The sequence below is a fragment of the Macrobrachium nipponense genome, chromosome 36, assembly GCF_015104395.2.
Source record: "Macrobrachium nipponense isolate FS-2020 chromosome 36, ASM1510439v2, whole genome shotgun sequence".
In the NCBI taxonomy this organism is placed as follows: Eukaryota; Metazoa; Arthropoda; class Malacostraca; order Decapoda; family Palaemonidae; genus Macrobrachium; species Macrobrachium nipponense.
Window position 1 is genome coordinate 38,155,741 of NC_087220.1, and position 19,921 is coordinate 38,175,661.

Below are 19,921 nucleotides of genomic sequence, written 5' to 3' on the forward strand. Positions count from 1 at the left end.
GAAAAAAGGTTCTATTTGATTGTTCTATAATGTCTTTCTAAGTTTTATACCAAATTTCAATGCTATAGCTTTAAAACTTGAGTGAGAAGATAGAATTTGAGGGTCAATAAGTATAGTTTTGAGATACAGGCTTTCAAAGTTTTCCTTTGTATTTTTATAAAGACAATGTTAATAAATAATGATTATTATGAATGTATATTAGCTTGGGGCACTGCGTCAGGGAAGACGGGGCACTCCTTCCTACGCAAGTCTCTCTCTCTCCTTCACTAACTTGGCTTATTACAGAAAGTTTCTTCTTCTGTATGTTAGTGAGATGTTTACCTTGTATTTTCCTCTTTGGCATGATGAAATTCTTGCAGAAACAAAGATAAACAAACGAGGCGCCCTTCATATCATGAGGTTTTCGTATCTTGGACCACATTTCACATGTAAAATGCTAATCTGTTCCAAGCCCTCCAAAAACACCCCAGTAAATTTCATAATAAAAGCTAAATTTACCTATAAACAATGAAATACTACAACAATTTGGACCATTCAATACCTAAATTAATAACAAAAATGCAAAACCTGTAAATAAAGTGTATATTAGTGTACATGGTAACAAGAAATATTACTGTTCGTAAAATGTGGAAGCTTACCTTTCGAGTGAGGCTATCTCCGAAAGTGGCGGCAGAGGAGGACAAATGGCAGATACGTACACTTAACTTTACGAAACACATAAAAAATTGTCAGAAAAACAAACTAAACTTTACAAAACACATTAACCCTCTTACGCCGAATGGACGTATTAAACGTCGAGTCAAAATGTCTCCCGTATGCCGAATGGACGTATCATACGTTGACTCAAAAAAGTTTTTTTAAAAATTCGCGGAAAAATACTTATAGGCCTACCAGCCGAAAACTTTTGAATCATGCGCCTTGGGGGATGCTGGGAGTTCACGGATCAAGGCATTGTTTTGTTTACAATCGCTACGCAGGCGCTCAAGCGCAAATTTCTTTCTTATCGCACTAAAAAGTATAAGTGACACATCTCAAAAATTATTTCGTCACTTTGACATAATTTTTGCACCATTTTAAATTATCCTTTACATGAAGTATTATATATGAAAATGTGCGCAATTTCCTGTAAATACAACAAAAAAATACTCATGATTATAGCTTTTATCAGTTTTGGAATATTTTCATATAAATAACGATAAGTGCAAACATTTCAACCTTCGGTCAACTTTGACTCTACCGAAATGGTCGAAAAATGCAATTGTAAGCTAAAACTTATATTATAGTAATATTCAATCATTTGCCTTCATTTTGCAACAAATTGAACGTCTCTAGCACAATATTTCGATTTATGGTGAATTTATGAAAAACTTTTTCCTTACGTTTGCGCGGTAACTCTTCCGATAAATTTTTTCGTGCGATTGTCCTAATGTTTGCACCATTTTAAATTTGCCGTTACATAAAGTTTTGTTTTATATATGGAAATGTGCGCAATTTCATGCACAATACAACTAAAAAACAAACCCATGGTTGTAGCTTTTATCAGTTTTGAAATATTTTTATATAAATAGCGTTAAGTGCAAAAATTTCAACTTTTGGTCAACTTTGACTCTACCGAAATGGTCGAAAAACGCAATTGTAAGCTAAAAGACTTATATTCTAGTAATATTCAATCATTTACCTTCATTTTGCAACGACTTGGAAGTCTCTAGCACAATATTTCGATTTATGGTGAGTTTATGAAAAAAAAAAAAAACATTTTGCCTTGATCGTCCGACCCGCGCGGTTTGGTTTAAAACTCTTGTTCCAAAAAAAATGCAGAATTTTTTTTTGTGCGATTGTCGATATGTTTGTACCATTTAAAATTAGCCGTTACTTAAAGTTTTATATATGAAAATGTGCGCAATTTCATGTAGAATACAACTAAAAATGATTGAAGGTTGTATAAAAATACACTAATTAGTGAATATTTATCTGGATAAATGTGTTGATATCATTTGGTTAGAGAGAGACTTTTCCTGATAGAGAGAGAGAGAGAGAGAGAGAGAGAGAGAGAGAGAGAGAGAGAGAGCGAGAGAGAGAGAGAGGGGCGGGAGGAGAGAGAGAGAGAGAGAGAGAGAGAGAGGGTTTTCAGTATATCCTTTGATCTGAAGATGGCATCAATTATTGGAGACTCACTAAATGCAACACTCTCCTACCCTTGCTGTCAGGTTTCTTGACATTTGTGACAGCTCCACCCTTGTCCTTCTCTCCAAGTCGCTATGCTGAAAGGCTGGGTTTTCCTTCATTCTTACATAATTTTGTAATTTATAAACCAAAACCATAGTAATTCACTATAGTATTTTCTTTAATAAATTGATATTATTACGATTTACATTAATATTATTTGAAAATTAGTCAATTTATTTATCATACAAAAACAAACATCCCAGTAAGAAGAGAAAGAGAGAGAAAATTATTTTTTGTATTATTTAATATTGAATCTTATTAAACTTAATACAGTATTAATCAATATTACTTATTTGAAAATTAGTAAATTTTTGCGTAATAAAAATGTATTTAGTCATAGAAATAACATCAAAATGTACTAATTTGTGAATATTTATTGACAGAAAATCCCACAAATGAGCGAGTCCTCCTGTGAATAATTTTTAGATAGGTCCCACGGAAAAATCCGCAAATATATGAGTCCACGAATCTCTAGAACGCTAATACGTGGGGTTACCTGTATCTGTCAGTCAGTGTACAGGCAATCCCTGGTTATCTTTGGGGGGGTTCTGTTTCTGACGGCGTAACTACATATAACCAAAAATCTGTGGTAATGGCACCGATACTGAGGAAGCAAGGATTGGCACATATCGATGCCAAAAATTCAGTTGTTGTCGCTAGACAAGCGCCATAAAACCATATTGATGATAACCGAGGCCGCCATTAATCGGGAACTGCCTGTATTCCTAATGCCACAGATGGGGAAACAGTCTAGCTTAAATCCAAAGCTAATAAGGATTACATTACATTGTCAGGCACTTAGTATTTATTTGAATTGCTGTATTAAATCCTGATCCCAAGAAGTTAAATGAAATGCTGATGGCTATATTAGATGAGCCTACCATGACAGACCAAATTCAACACATGGAAACAAAATTGCTGAAATAAAATTACACCATTTTTGTTGAGTTGCCGTGCTGTGAATAGAATTTACTATATGGCCAAGAGAAATTACGATAATTCCTTGAAGAGGAAACTTGAAGAATGTACTGAGCATCAAGTGTGTTGGACCTAATTGGCATAGTCTGTCTATGGTTTATACTAGTCTTCCATTCCGCCAATACTAACAGACGATGGTAAATTGGTTGCTGGCCTTAGGGAAAAGGCTGAACTGCTTCACCAAGCTTTTGAAGATATGCAATCAGCTGAGGATGTCCCCCTCCCTGATACATCCTGAACCTCTTCTTACAAAATTTGCATTTTGCTCCAGGGATGTCAAGAAAATTCTGGATAATCTTGATAGCTGGGTTGGAGAAGAATCTGATGGTTTCTTCCCTTAGTTTTTTAAAAGTTTCAAGTGTGTTGCCTTCCACGATTGTTAGATTCCAATAGATTTTTTGTCGATGTAGCATGTTTGTGGATGAGCTGAAACTTAGTAATACAGTACCTGTTCCAAAGAGTGGCATATCTACAGACTGCAGTAACCACAGACCAATTTCTGTTCTCCCTGTGATCTCCAAAATTGCTGAAAGACTTATTTTAAATCACTATACAGACAGTTCCCCTGTTCCTGTTATCTGCGATCTGGTTTTATGGGAGTTGTCTAGTGATGATGATAACTGGATTTTCACTGCCAATGTGTGCCAACAAGGCACTTATTTATTAATGTTAGAATCTTGGAGTGGGTGGATTTTTTAGGATTACTTCAAGATCCCCTTGCAGGTAGGCTGCAGCTAGTTGCTGTGGATGGGATTTTGAGTGAACCAAGACTCATTGTGTCGGGAATTCCACAGGGCAGTGTTCTTTGTCCTCTGTTATTTTTATTGTATACTAGTGAGATGGTTGTTGACCTGGAAAAGTGTTCAGTATGCCACTGATGTGACACTTGTTGGTGTGGTAAAGTCACCATTTATGAGAAATGAAGCTGTTCTCAGCTGGAATACACATGCTGTTATACAGTGTGGATGTCTGCTTCTGCCAGAGATATATATCTTTTAGGTACGGTGGTTTGTGGCCGTTGGTTTCTGTTTCCTAATAGTAGCAGTAAGACTTAGCCCATCATCTGATGGTCTCTTGTTTGTCACTTTTTCATAAGTTGTACTGTGGACTCCCTGTATTTGGGGGGATGCATTCCAGACACCCTCCCCACCCTGTGAATACTTAGAACCCCTATAAAAATGCTTGAGACTGCCTACAGGCAGCCCCTGGTTACTTACAGGGGTTCTGTTCCTGGGGGCTTGACAGTAACCGAAAATAGTTTTTAACTGAAATTAAAAAATCTGCAGGTGCCACAATCCACCTAAACAGTGACCTAGACGGGTTAACAATGACTTAGTGTCACGGCCAGATATTTTGCCGGCAAAATGACTTCGTGTCACGGCCAGATATTTTGCCCTAATATGTAATAAAACTAATGAAAATGCAGAATTTGTTCATGAAACTTACCTGTCAGATATATATATAGCTGTATTTTCTGAAGTCCGACAGAATTTTAAAAACTTCCGACACACGCAGTGGTCGGCCAGGTGGTTAGTACCCATTCCCGCCGCTGGGAGGCGGGTATCAGGAACCATTCCCATTTTCTATTCATAATTTTTCTGTCGCCGGTGCTGAAAACACCTGTTTTCAGTACCTCCGTCTTAGGATTTTGGAAACTTCATTGCCGCTAAGTATCCTAATTGTCTTTTGGTTTATTTACTTGGATTTGTGGGATTTGTGGCTAGGCATACGCTATCTTAAATTGATTTGAATTTGATTCATTTTTGCATAAAATATCTGAATCTAGTTAGGCTAAGATAGGGTGTGGCTACCGAAAGCTTCGGTAGATCCGCACTTGGTATGTACGAGGGGTATGGGTCTTGCTTCTTTGTTGAGATTTGTCATGTAAGGAGTGTGAGACTTTGTCTATTCCGTAAGGAAGACGTATGATTCGTATGTACGCAATTAATCAGTAAACATGTCTAATTCCGTAAGGAAGACGTATGATTCGTATGTACGCAATTAATCAGTAACAAAAGTCAGGGTAGTGAACCTGCTAACCTTCCTGTAGACTTTATTTTGCCTAACCCTGTAGTATGGCCTACGGGCTATGAATATGTCTACGAGAGGTGCTCGCTCTCCTTCATTGCTGTGAAGAGTGCTACTTCTGTAATTGTTACTCCTAACCCTGCAGTGTTGCCTTCGGGCCCTAAGCAGTGTCTGTAGAGGAATTGCCCTTTCTCTGATACTCTTTCGATTCGTAACTTAGAATCGAAAGTGCTTGCTTTAGAGAGTAAAAGTGAAGTGCAGAAGTGCAGTGATACCCCTTGTGTAGTGGAGGGTGCGTCAGATCGGCCTCGTTTCGCCTCTAGGCCGGGACCTCTGCTTGACTCCCAGGACCCGGGGAGGGAGCATGTCGAAAGCCTAAGGAGGGTTACAAGGAACCCCCACCGATCTGGCGTGCCTTCGGCAGTTTCTGATTGAAAATCCCCATTACTGCCAAAGTGCATGTGCGCGTGCACGAATCCTGAAAGATTGCTTCTCGTCCTCCGAAGCGTCCTCCCCATGCAGGGGTTGGAGCTTTCGGAAGGACTCGCGCCCTAGCTCTAAATAGAAGCTTTATAGAAGAGGACGCTTCACGTCCTCTCTCTCTCTCTCTCTCGTTATGCGTTTCAGTGAGAAGTAAGAAGGCGAACGTCGCCTGAACTCGTGTCCGTCTTTCCACCGAGAAATACGTAAAAGAAGTCATAGTAGCAGGAAGCTTTTGAGAGCGGACGCCCGGGACGCTCGGATGGACTCCAGGCGCGCGCGGGTGCAGGCCAAGCGCGCGCCAGTGGACGCCGAGCGCGCTCCAGTGGACGCCGAGCGCGCGCCAGTGGATGCCGAGCGCGCGCCAGTGGATGCCGAGCGTGCACCAGCGCACGCCAGGTGTGTCGCCTGGCTGAACGTTTCTGTTGAACTCTTCAAGCTCTTGTTTCAGATATGGGCCTAAAGTATTTTTACCTCTACCTTCGGTGATACCTTCTACCTCACCTGCAAAGAATGTGAAGTAGGCAGTGCTTCGGAGGAAGCTTAAAGTGAACAGACAACTTCTTCTTCGAAACCCAGCAAGACATCGGGTTTTTGTGAATTCAAGAGGTCTCTGTCAATTAATATTGCCTTTCGCAAGGTGGATGGAGTTAAGGAAAGCTCAAGGGAAGATCTCGTTTGCTCTACCGCAACCTTTGCCATTCTGCCAATAAATTTAAGTTTTCACTACCGCAGTCAAGACTTTGCTGATAAGGCAGTTACGGGTTATGTAAGGCTCGATGTCCTGCACGTCAGGACTCTCGGCAACGTTCAGTAGGATTCTTGCAAAGGCACTCATCAAAAGGACGCTCTTCAGGAAAGCGCAAGACAGGACTTCCTTTGCCATACTGCCAATAAATTTTAAGCTTTAGCAGGCATTAGTTGTGATACGGGAGAGGAAGCTGGTTGGAGAGTTTCTTCCTCTTCCCAGGATAATTTTGCAAGCTTTTTAGCCCATCTGAAAGGGTTTTTCAGATGATAGATTTTGTTAGTTTCTAGTCGGGACTACGCTGCCGAATTGAACATCGTCGTTCTACCTGCCGTAAGCCCAGTCTCTTAACAGGATTCTTGCCCCTTCCTTGTTTGAGACGGGAATCGGAAAAATTAAATGCTCGACTTCCTGGATTACGTTTTGTCAATTCAGTGTCTTTCCCCCATTGACAATATACTATCGTTTTGTCAAGTAAGTGGGTATCCCCTCATTGACAAAATATCTTTGTCCCGTAAATGGGTTAGTTCTCATTGACAAACATCTCATTAACTTGATATTGCGTAAGCGAATAAGCTCTTATTGACAAGATTCGGAAGAGCTCTCATTCGTCATTCGCAGACTCGTACAAGAAATAGACTTGTAGACTACGTCAATGAACGCTTATGTCCAATAACATAAGAAGCTTGAGCCGACTGCTTTCGATTTTCTCTTAAGTTTTGTTCATGAAACTTGCCTGTCAGATATGTATGTAGCTGTATTTCCGAATTCAGCTATATATATGTCTGCCAGGTAAGTATGAACAAACTTTATTGTGATATAATTTCATATTTTGCCTTGCGTTATTTTACTTCTGGTTGGTTCAAGTCATATACGCTTGCTGTAGTTGCCTCTTCGGATGGCAACCGAGAAGTCTATTGTCTATTTAAGGACATTTAATCGTTACTCCCTGCAGCCTTCCAGGAGTTTCCGATTTATCTTTTACCGTTGTATGGTAGTGTTCTGACGACACAAACGCATCTATATATTTAGCGTTTTCTGTTTCGCTTAAATATACCAGCTTGAGAGTCTTTTGCTCAAAAATAACGGACCTATTTCTTCGTAGAATAGGGTAGCTGGCAACCCAGACATAAAGTTAAGAGACGACGTTCGTAAGCTGCTGGCTGCTGCTGTGTCTGACTGTCCAACCGAGCCAGTAACAGATCGTGCGCTGTCATGCGCTGTAGGTTACGTCTCTCTCTCCTGCGGGATTGACTGACTAACCGTATCTCTGTGCTGGCGGTTACGTCTCTCCTGCGGAATTGACTGACTAACTGTATCTCTGTCTACAATCACGGACTTTAGCCTAAGATTGAGGGGATTTCTTACGTGAATGAATAAATGTTGCATTCGTTTTGCCTTACTATGTTCAACAGAGTTATCTCTTAATCCTTTCGGTGCTCGTTACCGCACGGTATAGAACTACGAGTCTACCGCAACATTGCACTTTTATATGCTCTCTTGCTTAGGCAAAGCGCAGCCTTATTAGGGAAGTAAGCATACTCGGGGAGGGAAGTGGATGAGCTTGCTGGGGACCATTTCCTTCCTGAAGAAGTTTGTTTCCCCGAATAGACTGCAATTCAGACCACAGTTTTTTCCTACCGGGAAACTGAAATATTATTCAAGGTCTAGGAATGATTCTGAACATCTCTCAGTGCGTCATGATAGAAAGAAGGTGACCGGAACATCTGGATAGAGTTTCAGATGTCCTGGATCTTAATCTGAAAGAAGTAAATGCAATTCGGTCGTCCCTCCAGTCCTCGAAACGAGTTTTTGGAACCAGTGGTCCACATCAACTCTGATTTTCCACAGCTCTCTCATTTCTTAACAAGTATCTTCTCTCGGTCCCTGCTCGAGTTTACGAGAAAGAGCCTATTATAACAACAGGCGTAGAATGTAACGATCCTCTACAGGTTCGTTACACAGGATTACAAAAGTCCGTTCGAATCGTCTCGATCGACGGCAGCAACTATTCACTTCCGAGTGGAATCTTTCTTTAGAAGTAAGTTGAGAGTTGTGTAGACTTCAGGGACGCCCTTTCATTCTTCTCTTCGATATGTTGAGGACGAAGAGGCTTCTTCTTCTCTGCTCCCTTATTCTCGATCCGGGATCGGTACCTTACCATTAAACGCCATCCTATGATATTGAACGGGGATGGATGTTTAGTCTCTTTTCCCCTTTTTCAATCGCTTAGGAAATGTAATAAGAGGATTTATGACGTCACAGGGAGCGACAATGACGCTGATCGCCCCATGTTGGCCTTCAGGATCCTGGATTCACAGAGGTCACATACTTCCTAGATCACTTTTCCAAGGACCTTTTCCGAGAGGAGTCGGTCTACTCTAACTCGAAAGGTACCTATAACCTCTCGCTCTGAGTCTGACTACACGTTCAGACTATCGAGATGTTGACAGGAATAAGATTACCGTCTTCCATTTCCGTCTGAAGAATGGGATAAGCTGGCAGTCACAACTATTAAAGAATATGCAAATATGTTGTTGACGGCCTTTGGGCTCAGAGATTGCGTCTGTCAAACAACAAAGCCCTTCACGATCTTTGAGTTCTGTGGAATCTCGAAACTCGCTCACCATCTACTTTTTGTCTCACCTGTTTTCTCGGAGTCAGGCACTCGTGCGAGATCAGGCGACATATAGTAGCCCTGAGTTTCTTGTTGACGAAGTCGGTTGCGTTTATACACCCCCGATGATCGTGTAACATGAGACCAGGTTGGACTGTCAGGCATTCTTCCTTCGGGACTGAATCGCCTTTTTGCTCCTCGCTCCTTTCTCCTGGCACCAGAAGCTCGAGTCAGGAGTTGATTCGCTGACGACGTTGGGTTGCGTTGATACACCCCCAAGGTTTGCTTAGATTGAATCGCCCAGGCAGTCCAGACACTCATCCTTCAGCGAAGAATAGTGCCTTATGGTCTTCAGGGTACAGCCTTGCTGTCCTTGATTCGTCTGACTGGTCAACTGGTCGGTCACCTGACTTTAGTACAGACGGACTGACTGTGCATGTCCAGATCGAAGCTTTCAATATGGAACTTAGACGTAGTCTGAAGTTCTTGATGTCAAAGCATTCGAACCTCTCCTACCTGTTAACTTCTTGCATGTGATCAGGAAGGCCTTCTTCTAACCACCCTAGATACGACAAAGAGGGTTAGTGAAATTTAAGCCATCGTCACAAGTTTTGGCTTTAGAGAACACAAGGCGGTGTGCTCTCTAAGCCTTCCGTTGTGGCCTAAGAATGGAAACCCGTTTTGTCCTCGGGCCAGGAGCTTGGAAGCAAGGATGGCACAAGTTAGTGGGCAGGAGCCAGAGAGAGTCCTGTGCCCTGTCGGGTCTCTCAAGTTTTATCTACATAAAACCCAAGAAAGTCGAAGTCATTCGGGCAATCTGCAGTGTTCCGAAAAAAGACCAGACTTGCCCATATCGAAGAACACCCTGGCTTTAGTGTTAAGGAGTTCTTTCAAAAATGCTCCTTCATTGTGTTTGCACAAAGATTTGAAATCTTTTATCTGAATGCTCACGAGGTGAGGGCGCGGCCTCGGAAGCATTTCAACAGAGCATGGCACTCAGCAACATCCTGAGTACCATGTTTTTAGCGAAGCAACTCTGTGTTCACTTCACACTCCCTGCGAGATGTGAAGATGGCATATGAGATCTGCTGCTCGCTAGGGCCATACGTGTCTGCAGACACAATCTTGGGGGCAAGAAGTACCACTCATCCTATCCTGTAGAAAATGGTTAGGAAGAGCTCTTAATTTAGTTGTTGAGTCGCCGACAACGGCGACTTCTTAACTCTTAAGCCTTAGTTAAAACACCTTAACTTTGGCTAGGTTGGTCAGGTGGTGATATATATATATATATATATATATATATATATATATATATATATATATATATTTATTTTACTTCTTAGCCCTCATGGTATGGTCCAATATGGTCTAGTCACGTCGTGGTCTCGCCCCCCGGTTGACAGATCATCTGGGAGTGCACCAGCTATAATGGTTCTCTACCTCGCTGGCAACTCTAGTAGCACAAGCAGACTTACGTGGCAGTAACCACGAAGCCAGCTATGCTAACAGGTGGAACCAAGATGTAAATCATCTGCATGCATTTGTTTCCCAAAATCCTTCTATTCTGTCCCTTCCCACCTCCAAAGGTGGGATTCAGCTATATATATATCTGACAGGTAAGTTTCATGAACAAAATGATATTGTTATGATACAATAAAGTTTGTTCATACTTACCTGGCAGATATATATAATCAAGTACCCACCCACCTCCCCTCAGGGGACAGTGGAAATAAAAATTATGAATAGAAAATGGGAATGGTTCCTGATACCCGCCTCCCAGCGGCGGGAATGGGTACTAACCCAAACATGGCCGGACCACTGCGTGTGTCGGAAGTTTTTAAAATTCTGTCGGACTTCAGAAAATACAGCTATATATATATCTGCCAGGTAAGTATGAACAAACTTTATTGTATCATAACAATATCATTTTCTTTAGCCTAATCATTTACAATGGTCTGCATGGTAGTTCTACAAATTTTTAATGTCAGATTAGATGAAATGTAGGTAATCTTCGACTAGAATGAGAGAGAGAGAGAAAAAGTCGCCTTTTTCAGCATTACAACGACTGAACTGAATCAGGTAACTGTGTTTTGCTTGCATTTCAGTCATTGTACGATAGTAAATATTTACTGCAGTTTTGTTACAAATAATGTTAATTAAGTAGGATAGGACTGATATATTTTTAGGACTTATATATTTTTACGTTATACATACTACATTTATTTGCTATGGAGAAAATATCGGCAAGGAAATATTGTACTGCATTTGTAGCTGAAGCTGAAAAAACAATGTTCACACTGCTAATGACTAAATTATCGTACATCAGTAACATGGATAAATTCTACCGCAATTAATAGTTGAGAAAAAAGTATTTTAATAAAAAATGCTGGGCATGAAAGACAGATTTTACTGCTGTTTTCACACTGATAAAAGATAAGTATGTAAAGTGGGTATTATGATGAAATGTAAAAATAGTGGAAGGAATCTGTTAATTTTTATACATAAAAAACATGCTCCCGACGCCATCTATTAACAAAGAAATAACTAAATTTAGTTCACATGATGATGTGTATTTGTCATATTTCGACTTTAAAACACTTGATATAACAAAACATAACTTTGTCCCACTTATACTAAAACGAAACATAACCTTGTCCCATATAAATAGAGTTTCTAGAGATTAATTTACTCTACAAAGAAGCAAGAAAATCACTCTGAATTGAGTTAATGCAGCAAAATAAACCTAAATCCATCAGGTGATTTTTCCAAACCAAAACATGATTGCTAGGTTGCCATCTGTTAACGAAAAAAATTAACTAAATCTAGTTTCACAATAAAACAAGTCCTATTTTGACTTTAAGACACTTCATATTACAAAACATATAACAAAACATAACCTTCTCATATAAATAGAATTTCTAGAGATTAGTTTTCATGAAATAGAAGCTAGAAAATTGCTTTGAATTGAGTTAAATTAGGCGAAATAAACTTACTTCCATCAGCTGATTTTTCCAAACCAAAACATTATCAGTTTGTATTTTATGATACAATAGTAATATGACTACATACAGTATTATTGAATACAGCAAAGTAAAGGATAATTATTTAAAAGAGCCAAGGGAAAGATGCATATTCCTGTACAGGCAGTCCCCGGGTTACGACGGTCTCGGCTTACGACTTTCCGAGGTTACGACTCTTTTCAATTATATTCATCAGACATTATTTCCAGGGTTACGACGCCTACAACACTCATCTGGCAGATGAAATATGACACCAAAAATGCTAAATAATCAATATTTGAAGATTTTTTTGATGAAAAATGCCATAAGAATGCAGTTTACATAGTTTTCAATGCACCCTAAAGCATTAAAAGTAAGGTTTTCTTAGGATTTTTGACGATGTTCTGGCTTACGACGATTTTCGGCTTAGGACGCGTCTCAAGAACGGAACCCCCGTCGTAACCCGGGGACTGCCTGTATTATGTTAGTTCAAACTCAAGAAAGCCCCACTAAAAATGCTTATTCCTGTTTTTTTTATTTTATCTCAAAAAGTGCATTTAATCATGAAATTGACATGAAAATTCAGTAATTTGTGGATATTTCTCGTAGAAAAATACAGCGATTACACAAATTTCCTGCAAATAATGGCTAGATATGATCCATAGAGAAATCCATGAATATGGCAGTCCACAAATGCTGAGAACACAAATACAGGGGTCCACTGGTATTTCAGCAGCCATCTTTCACATTCACAATTGATCCCTGATCCCCTTTATATACTGAGAGCAACCAGATTTGCTGGATAACAGTACCAGTAAGCAGTAACTGTACCTCTCTCTCTCTCTCTTCCTCTCTCTCTCCTCCTCTCTCTTCTCTTTCTCTCTCTCTCTCTCTCTCTATCTCTCTCTCTCTCTCTCTCTCTCTCTCTCTCTCTCTCTCCTCTCTCTCGCTCTCTCTCTCTCTCTCTCTCTCTCTCTCCCTCTCTTCTTCTTTTTTTCCTTTCCTCCTCTCCTCTCTCCATGTTTATCAGTGGTTACTTTGTCTACAAGGGCTGGGCACCTCGCCAGTTAGATTGTTTCCTTTGGCAAATACATTATTGAATAGTTGAAATTATTTTAATGGATGTAAACTTTTATTTACAACAATGCTTAATAGTCGCAAAGAATTGCCTATTTGTGAGATAATGAAGTTTAAGTTTACATTGCAGAATGTTCAGTAACAAAACCCCTTTTACAATGGCAAAAGAGAGAGACCCATAATGAGGAAAAGAGAATTATGAGTGATGGTTATATGTACTATATATATTTTTGACAGACTTTGTGCTAATGTCACATTGTTTTGGGGATGTGAAAGGAGGAGGTTATGCAAGGTGTGAATTCCTGTAAAGAATAGTAAAATTGTAAAAAAATAAATGAGTATTCACATAACGCTGACCCAGCTCAAGTGTAAAAAAGAAAACACAATTTAAAAAATAACAGTACTTTCAAAAATAACACACCCACTTTTTTTTGTCAAGTACGTATATGTTGTTCATACTGAGATGCACGGTTGCATTCGTCCGTTTATCTATACACTACTTCTCAGTAACTAGCGCAACCTTGACAAATTTTTGTGTATGCTTTTAGAAATAGAAATTCAATCAGAGTTAGAGCTGGAAACAGTATGTGTACTATACAGGCAGTCCCCCGTATCAGGGGCCTCGGCTTTTGGCGATCCGGTTTTATGGGGCTTGCCTAGCGATGAAAGTTGGAGATTTTTGATTCTGATGTCTGCATATCTGTGCTAATACATACATACCTAACAAGCGCCGCCGATGACTGAAAATTAGCGATTTTTTATGCTTATCGGTGGTGTTAAGCCACAAATATAACCAATTTTTGGTGGTGTTGGAATAGGCCATTTCCCATTGTTGAAATTAGGTGATGCCGTTTCCACTTTGCTCAAAATGTATACAAAAAATTAACTTCTTTGGGATTAGTATCTCAGCATTACAATACAGGTAGTTGTTGACTCTACAACCACAATGAGGTTACGACCAAACGGTCGTAAATCTATTTGGACGTAAGTTGGCCCCTGTTGATTTACCGTAAGAACATTATACGTACTAGCCTAGCCTACACTAGGGTAATCAGTACCATCTTTACATACAGGGTAGCCTAGCCTACACTACACAGCATACTTTATACATATATGGCATAGTAATTATTAATTCTAGCTAATTCTCTAGGTTCAATGCACATTAGCTTATGATAATTCAGTAAAAAGAGAAATTGAATAACATTTAACAAGTTAGCCTCGCATGTAAGATGATGATGATATCATGGTACATTAAATCGTATATGTATATACGAATACAGTAGCCTAACTTACAGTATACTGTATACTACTACATATACGATATAATTTAGTAATATAAGCCAAATTTGGAGGTTCAATGCATTCTGACTATGATATATCAGTAGAAAAAAAAAAAATTGTATGCGAAACAGGAATCAGATTCAAACCGACAGGCTGCTGACGGCTACGTATATTTATGATATAAAAAACACAATGCATCTTTTCTGTGAATCTTTTAAAAAGTTATACATTACTGTATCCAATAATATTGTATGTATTCTCATATTATTGTATCATAAAATACTAACAAAGTGGTCAATGTATTGGTTTGGAAATCAGCAGATGCCGAATACGAGTTTAGTTCACCATATTTACGTTTTATTTCGCCATATTTAAGAGCCATGCTTCTAGTTAGCATCAAATATGTAGATACTTTACTTATATGAGACAAGATAATTTGTCATTATACGACTTGTTTTTAAGTCGAAATATGAATTTAATACGTCTTGTGAACTAAATTATTTTTTCTTTAACAGATTGCATTCTGGGCATGTTTATTGTGTAAAAATATTACCTGATTCCAGTTGGTATTTTCATTGATTTTTTCGTAGTATAAGCTTTACCGTTAGTTACGTTACCTGCCAAATCTATCAGATGATGATTATAGTGACAATTTCTTAGAGGTTGACAGTGACAAAGAGTGTTTGGAAGACATTGAACCTCTTGTCGATGAAAGCTGCCGGTTCATAACTGATCCATCTTGTGACTTGCGCCCAGACCCAGCCCCCCCGATTCACGGAGGGTGGCAATAGGATTCTTGCTTTCACACCAGATTTCACCTGCTTACGTGATGCATTTTTTTTCCTTTTTTGTGGTGATGTAATTGACAAATTGTGTGAATGGATGAATGCTCGGGCAGAGTAGTACTTTCATTCAACAGGAAAGCGTAGGTGAAAGGACTTCTATGGAGGCCTGTTACTCGTGATGAGATGTGTTTTTTTATAGCTTGCTGATGATAATGGGGGTGAATAAACTGCCCCATGTGTATATACATATTGGTCACGAGATGCTGTTGCTTTTATCATCATTATTATTATTATTATTATTACTATTATTACTGTTTTATTATTATTATTACCAGTGCCGTAAACATTCATTGATGTATACACTGTTTCTGTATGAAACCTAGGAATAACTGTTTCAGTAAGAAAACTAGTACGTACTGCTATTACCACTACTACTATTTTACTACTTTACTACTTTTTCTGCTACTTTATTTCTATTTCTTTACTACTATTTCTACTACTTTATAACAGTTCCTACTTCTGCAATTACTTTTTCCACTAAATATTCCTATTTTTTCCCATATTCTTACTATATTTTTTGTAATCTTTTGACAATGGGGTAAAAAATATTCATTGATATCCGTACACACAATGTTTTCACATAATATAAAGGAAAAATATGAATAACATGAAATTTAGTGGGAGCAAGTAAATGATTGATACTCGCGGTCGACGGGGTCTCATGCGGTATGCAAGCATTTGCAGCAATGCAGCAAGCTGGTGGCGAAGGGGTTAAAATTATTTTCTCTCAATTTAAGGTTGTGTTTGATGGCATAAGTACTGGAGTTAATATCCTTGTTGCCAATGCATGATAATAGTCATTAGCAGCTCGAAAAGTGAGCTGCGTGGGTGGAGAGGCGGGAGCTGGGAAAAACTGTCGTATGTTCAACTGGACACCATTCTTTCTTGCTCAAGTTGCTTCCAAGTCGTTTTAGTTGTGGGTGGTCCTAAAGTCGATCAGGCGTAACTCGCATAGGTCGTAAGTCGATAACTAGCTGTACCGATGCCAATTTTGCTCTTCGTGGTAAAATGGGAATTGCCATACCATTTGTTCCACCAGAACATATCCCTGCAACTACTGCAAATTTAGCAGAGCAGCTTCCAAATGAACTATGTATTCCTTTAATTATCCTTTTAAAATATGAATAGAATTGATTTTGTAATTAACCTTTGCCTACTGCAACCATTTTGGTTTCCTCAAAGGGTTCCTGTCTCTCCTCCCTCCATCCCCCAGCCAGCCATTTTCACCAAACAGTATGTAAAATGTACACGGAAACAAAATTTTTTAAAAATCTTACTTTATGTAACGTACTGTTTTATTACTTTACACTTTTAATTGATCATAAAAAATATTCAGTCACAAAAATAACATTAAAATATGCAGTTTCAAGCATTTTTAGAGGGGTCTTTGGTGTTCTAGCTGTTAAAATACTCAGTTATAAGCTCTTTTAGAGGGGGTTCCAATATATTGTGGATTTCGGTAATCGCTGGTGGTTGTGGTACCTAAATCCCGCAACTTTGGGGGTCCACTGTATGTATTCATTTTTTGTATATATATGTTATTCTGGGGGGAAAACTTGAAAAGCTCCAGGTCCCTTAAGAAAATTGTCAGTTCAGAGGTGTTGAATGACTGATAGGTTCTAGAACTTGGCCTTATAGCCCAAACCTCATAATCAGTCGTTCATTCAAACATCACCAGAAATATTGCACCAAAGCATCATGAGTGACTTGTCAATATATCATAAATAATCAAGAGGGTTGTGTCCTTATTTCTTAACATAGCCTTTCCACTCTCTTTCAGAACCTACTTGCCAAGTGAAATGTCACGTGTTGTGGGACTTTGGAAAGAAGCTGCTGGAGAGAAAATAGGCCAGAGTTTAGCAGATCCTGCTCAGTATGACAACTTGTTCCCTGGCTACAAAGATGCTGTCAAGACCCAACACTACTTAGAAAAAGAAGCCAAGCCCATTCCTGCTGCATCAGCAGCATCTGTGCCTGTAAGTAATTCTGTTTTTTGTGTGGTGTAGGCTTTGAAATCTTCAGGTTAATGTTTTAACCAAAAATAGTCTTACTGTGATCCTGAGTCAAGTTAATGTTTTAACCAAAAATAGTCTTACTGTGATCCTGAGTCAAATTAGTAATATTCTCATTTAACTCGGTTGTGATAATTGAACGCAGATTATTTTGTAGGGAAATAATGTTATTTGATTTAGAAGGAAAAATTTGCATGACACATTTTGATACTACGTACTTGGTATTAAATTTTGCTGTGCAAATTATATGGGAGCCCATTATTATAAAGGATTAGTATATCCAGACCTCTGAACCTAATAAAGGCTCCTCTCGGGCTGGTACCCAAAATTGATACTGTACTATTAGGAAGCTAGTTATGTTCAATCTTAAACCAACAGTGAAATTACTTAAACTGAAGCTTAGATGTTAAATGACAGTAATATAATTGGTAATAATGATAATTGATAATGCAGGCAGTCCCTGGTTATTGGTGGGGTTCCATTTCTGATGGTGTGACAATAACCAAAAATTGGTGATAATATTGCCGATCCGCGGATATTGGCCGATAACCGGGATTGTGCCGCTGTCAAGTGGGGATCAGCTCATATCAGTGCCAAAAATCCAGTCATTGTCATCGCTAGACAAGCGCCATCAAACTGGATCGCTGATAACTAGGGACTGCCTATAATGATGATAATAATAATAATAATGATAATAAACATCAGCTACCTTGCAGTAATTAGTGGTACGAGCACCAACCTGAAGGAGTGATAGAAAATGATCAGGCAAAGATCCTCTGGGACTATGGTATCAGAACAGATAGGGTGATACGTGCAAATAGACCAGACGTGACGTTGATTGACAAAGTCAAGAAGAAAGTATCACTCATTGATGTCGCAATACCAAGGGACACCAGAGTTGAAGAGAAAGAGAGGGAAAAAATGGATAAGTATCAAGATCTGAAAATAGAAATAAGTTGTATATGGGATATGCCAGTGGAAATTGTACCCACAATCATAGAAACACTAGGCACGATCCCAAGATCCTTGAAAAGGAATCTAGAAAAACTAGAGGCTGAAGTAGCTCCAGGACTCATGCAGAAGAGTGCGATCCTAGAAATGGCGCACATAGTAAGAAAAGTGATGGACTCCTGTAGTAAGAAAAGTGATGGACTCCTAAGGAGGCAGGATGCAACCTGGAACCCCACACTATAAATACCACCCAGTCGAATTAGAGGACTGTGATAGAGCAAAAAAAAAAAAAAATAATAATAATAATTTTTTTTTTTAAATGAAAGGAGTTTGACAGATTGATAGAGGAAAAGAGAACACTTAGTTTTCCATGAATATCCATTTTCTATTCATCTTCTCCATCCCCTTAACAGAAGACTGATAGGTACCCTAGTAGCCAGTCAGTGTATTTCAGTCTCTGGTATTGATATGGAGGTAGACAAATTATTAAATGTACTCGGTTTTCTATTGGCAAAATTGGTTTGTTTTGGGAGTTTCATAGATTTTATTTTGAATACGTATTATTCCAATTGTATTGACCCTCAAGATGTGCATACTGCTGAGAGAAGAATTACGATTGGAATACTGATGTGAATCATATTCTAATGAAATTTTGCGGAAATTGATCGCGAGTGAAGGAGTGATATTTTTTAGAAACAACTAAGAGAAGAGGATAGGTCTCATAAGACTTGTATTAAAGGGGTGCATGTTTTGTCTGCTTTGCTTTTTAGTAACTGGATATGGCCTCTTGCTTCTCTTCAAGCTGTCACTCCAACTATGCTTACCATCAATTCAGGTATATCCCCCACATTGGCCTGGGCCTGAAGTACCAGGGAACCAGAACATGTAGGAAAGTGGTGTGGATCCGTGCCAATTGTTTTCTTCCTCTGTTCAGTCTGACATCAGCAGTGATGGAATTTGTTCTCTGACAGGATCTCTTGAGAGAGGATACAAGTAGTTGCCCAGTGGTTTTCCCTTTATGCTTTGACTCTGGTAATGTTTAAGTGGGTTTCTCTACTTCTGTTGGGTAGTAAGCAATCAGCTAAAGTGGAATCATAGAGGAAAGTTTCCCTTTGCTCTTTAGGATAGTTTCACTTGAATCCCCTGTAGCTATGGATCATTCATGGGTCAAGATGAATACATATGTGTCAGTTAGTATTTCAAGAGAAGTCTAAACTGACTTCTGCTTTCCTGTGTATTGTGGCTTTCTTTGGCAAGTGTGATTGTGCACCTCACAGTTTTGCCTGGGCACCTCTCTCCTGTGCATTGTGTCCCTCAGATTTTCTCCATTAGTCTGTAGGTCCTCTAGTTGTTATTCTCATGTGCCTGTGCAGCTATCACCTGCATGGCTATTGTCTACGCTGTTGTTATCTGCGCAAATAATGATGTTATGGAGGAGTTATGGAGTTCCATTTGACAACATCTGTATCAGAGAGAGAGAGAGAGGAGAGAGAGAGAGAGAGAGAGAGAGAGAGAGAGAGAGAGAGAGAGAGGGGGCTAATTGGTGGTTGAATGGTTAACGACTGAATTGGCTGTTGGTGAGTTCTGGGTTGTCTGCTGGTGCAGCTGAAGTTGGCTGTCCGAGTTCTGTGTTTTTTAGTCAGTTTTCAGGCAGAGCCTGTGAGGATAGGAAGTGTCGA

At 39.2% G+C, this 19,921-nt stretch overlaps 1 protein-coding gene across 3 annotated transcripts in view; it reads left to right on the forward strand.

Moving 5' to 3' along the window:
* Positions 1 to 19,921, forward strand: part of LOC135203568 (coatomer subunit beta'-like) — a 160,104-nt gene that overhangs the window by 101,606 nt on the left and 38,577 nt on the right. For all 3 annotated transcript variants that reach the window (XM_064233317.1, XM_064233319.1, XM_064233318.1), the window contains exon 15: positions 17,060 to 17,255. In XM_064233317.1, the coding sequence (XP_064089387.1) occupies positions 17,060 to 17,255 (196 nt within the window). The remainder of the gene's footprint in view (positions 1 to 17,059; positions 17,256 to 19,921) is intronic.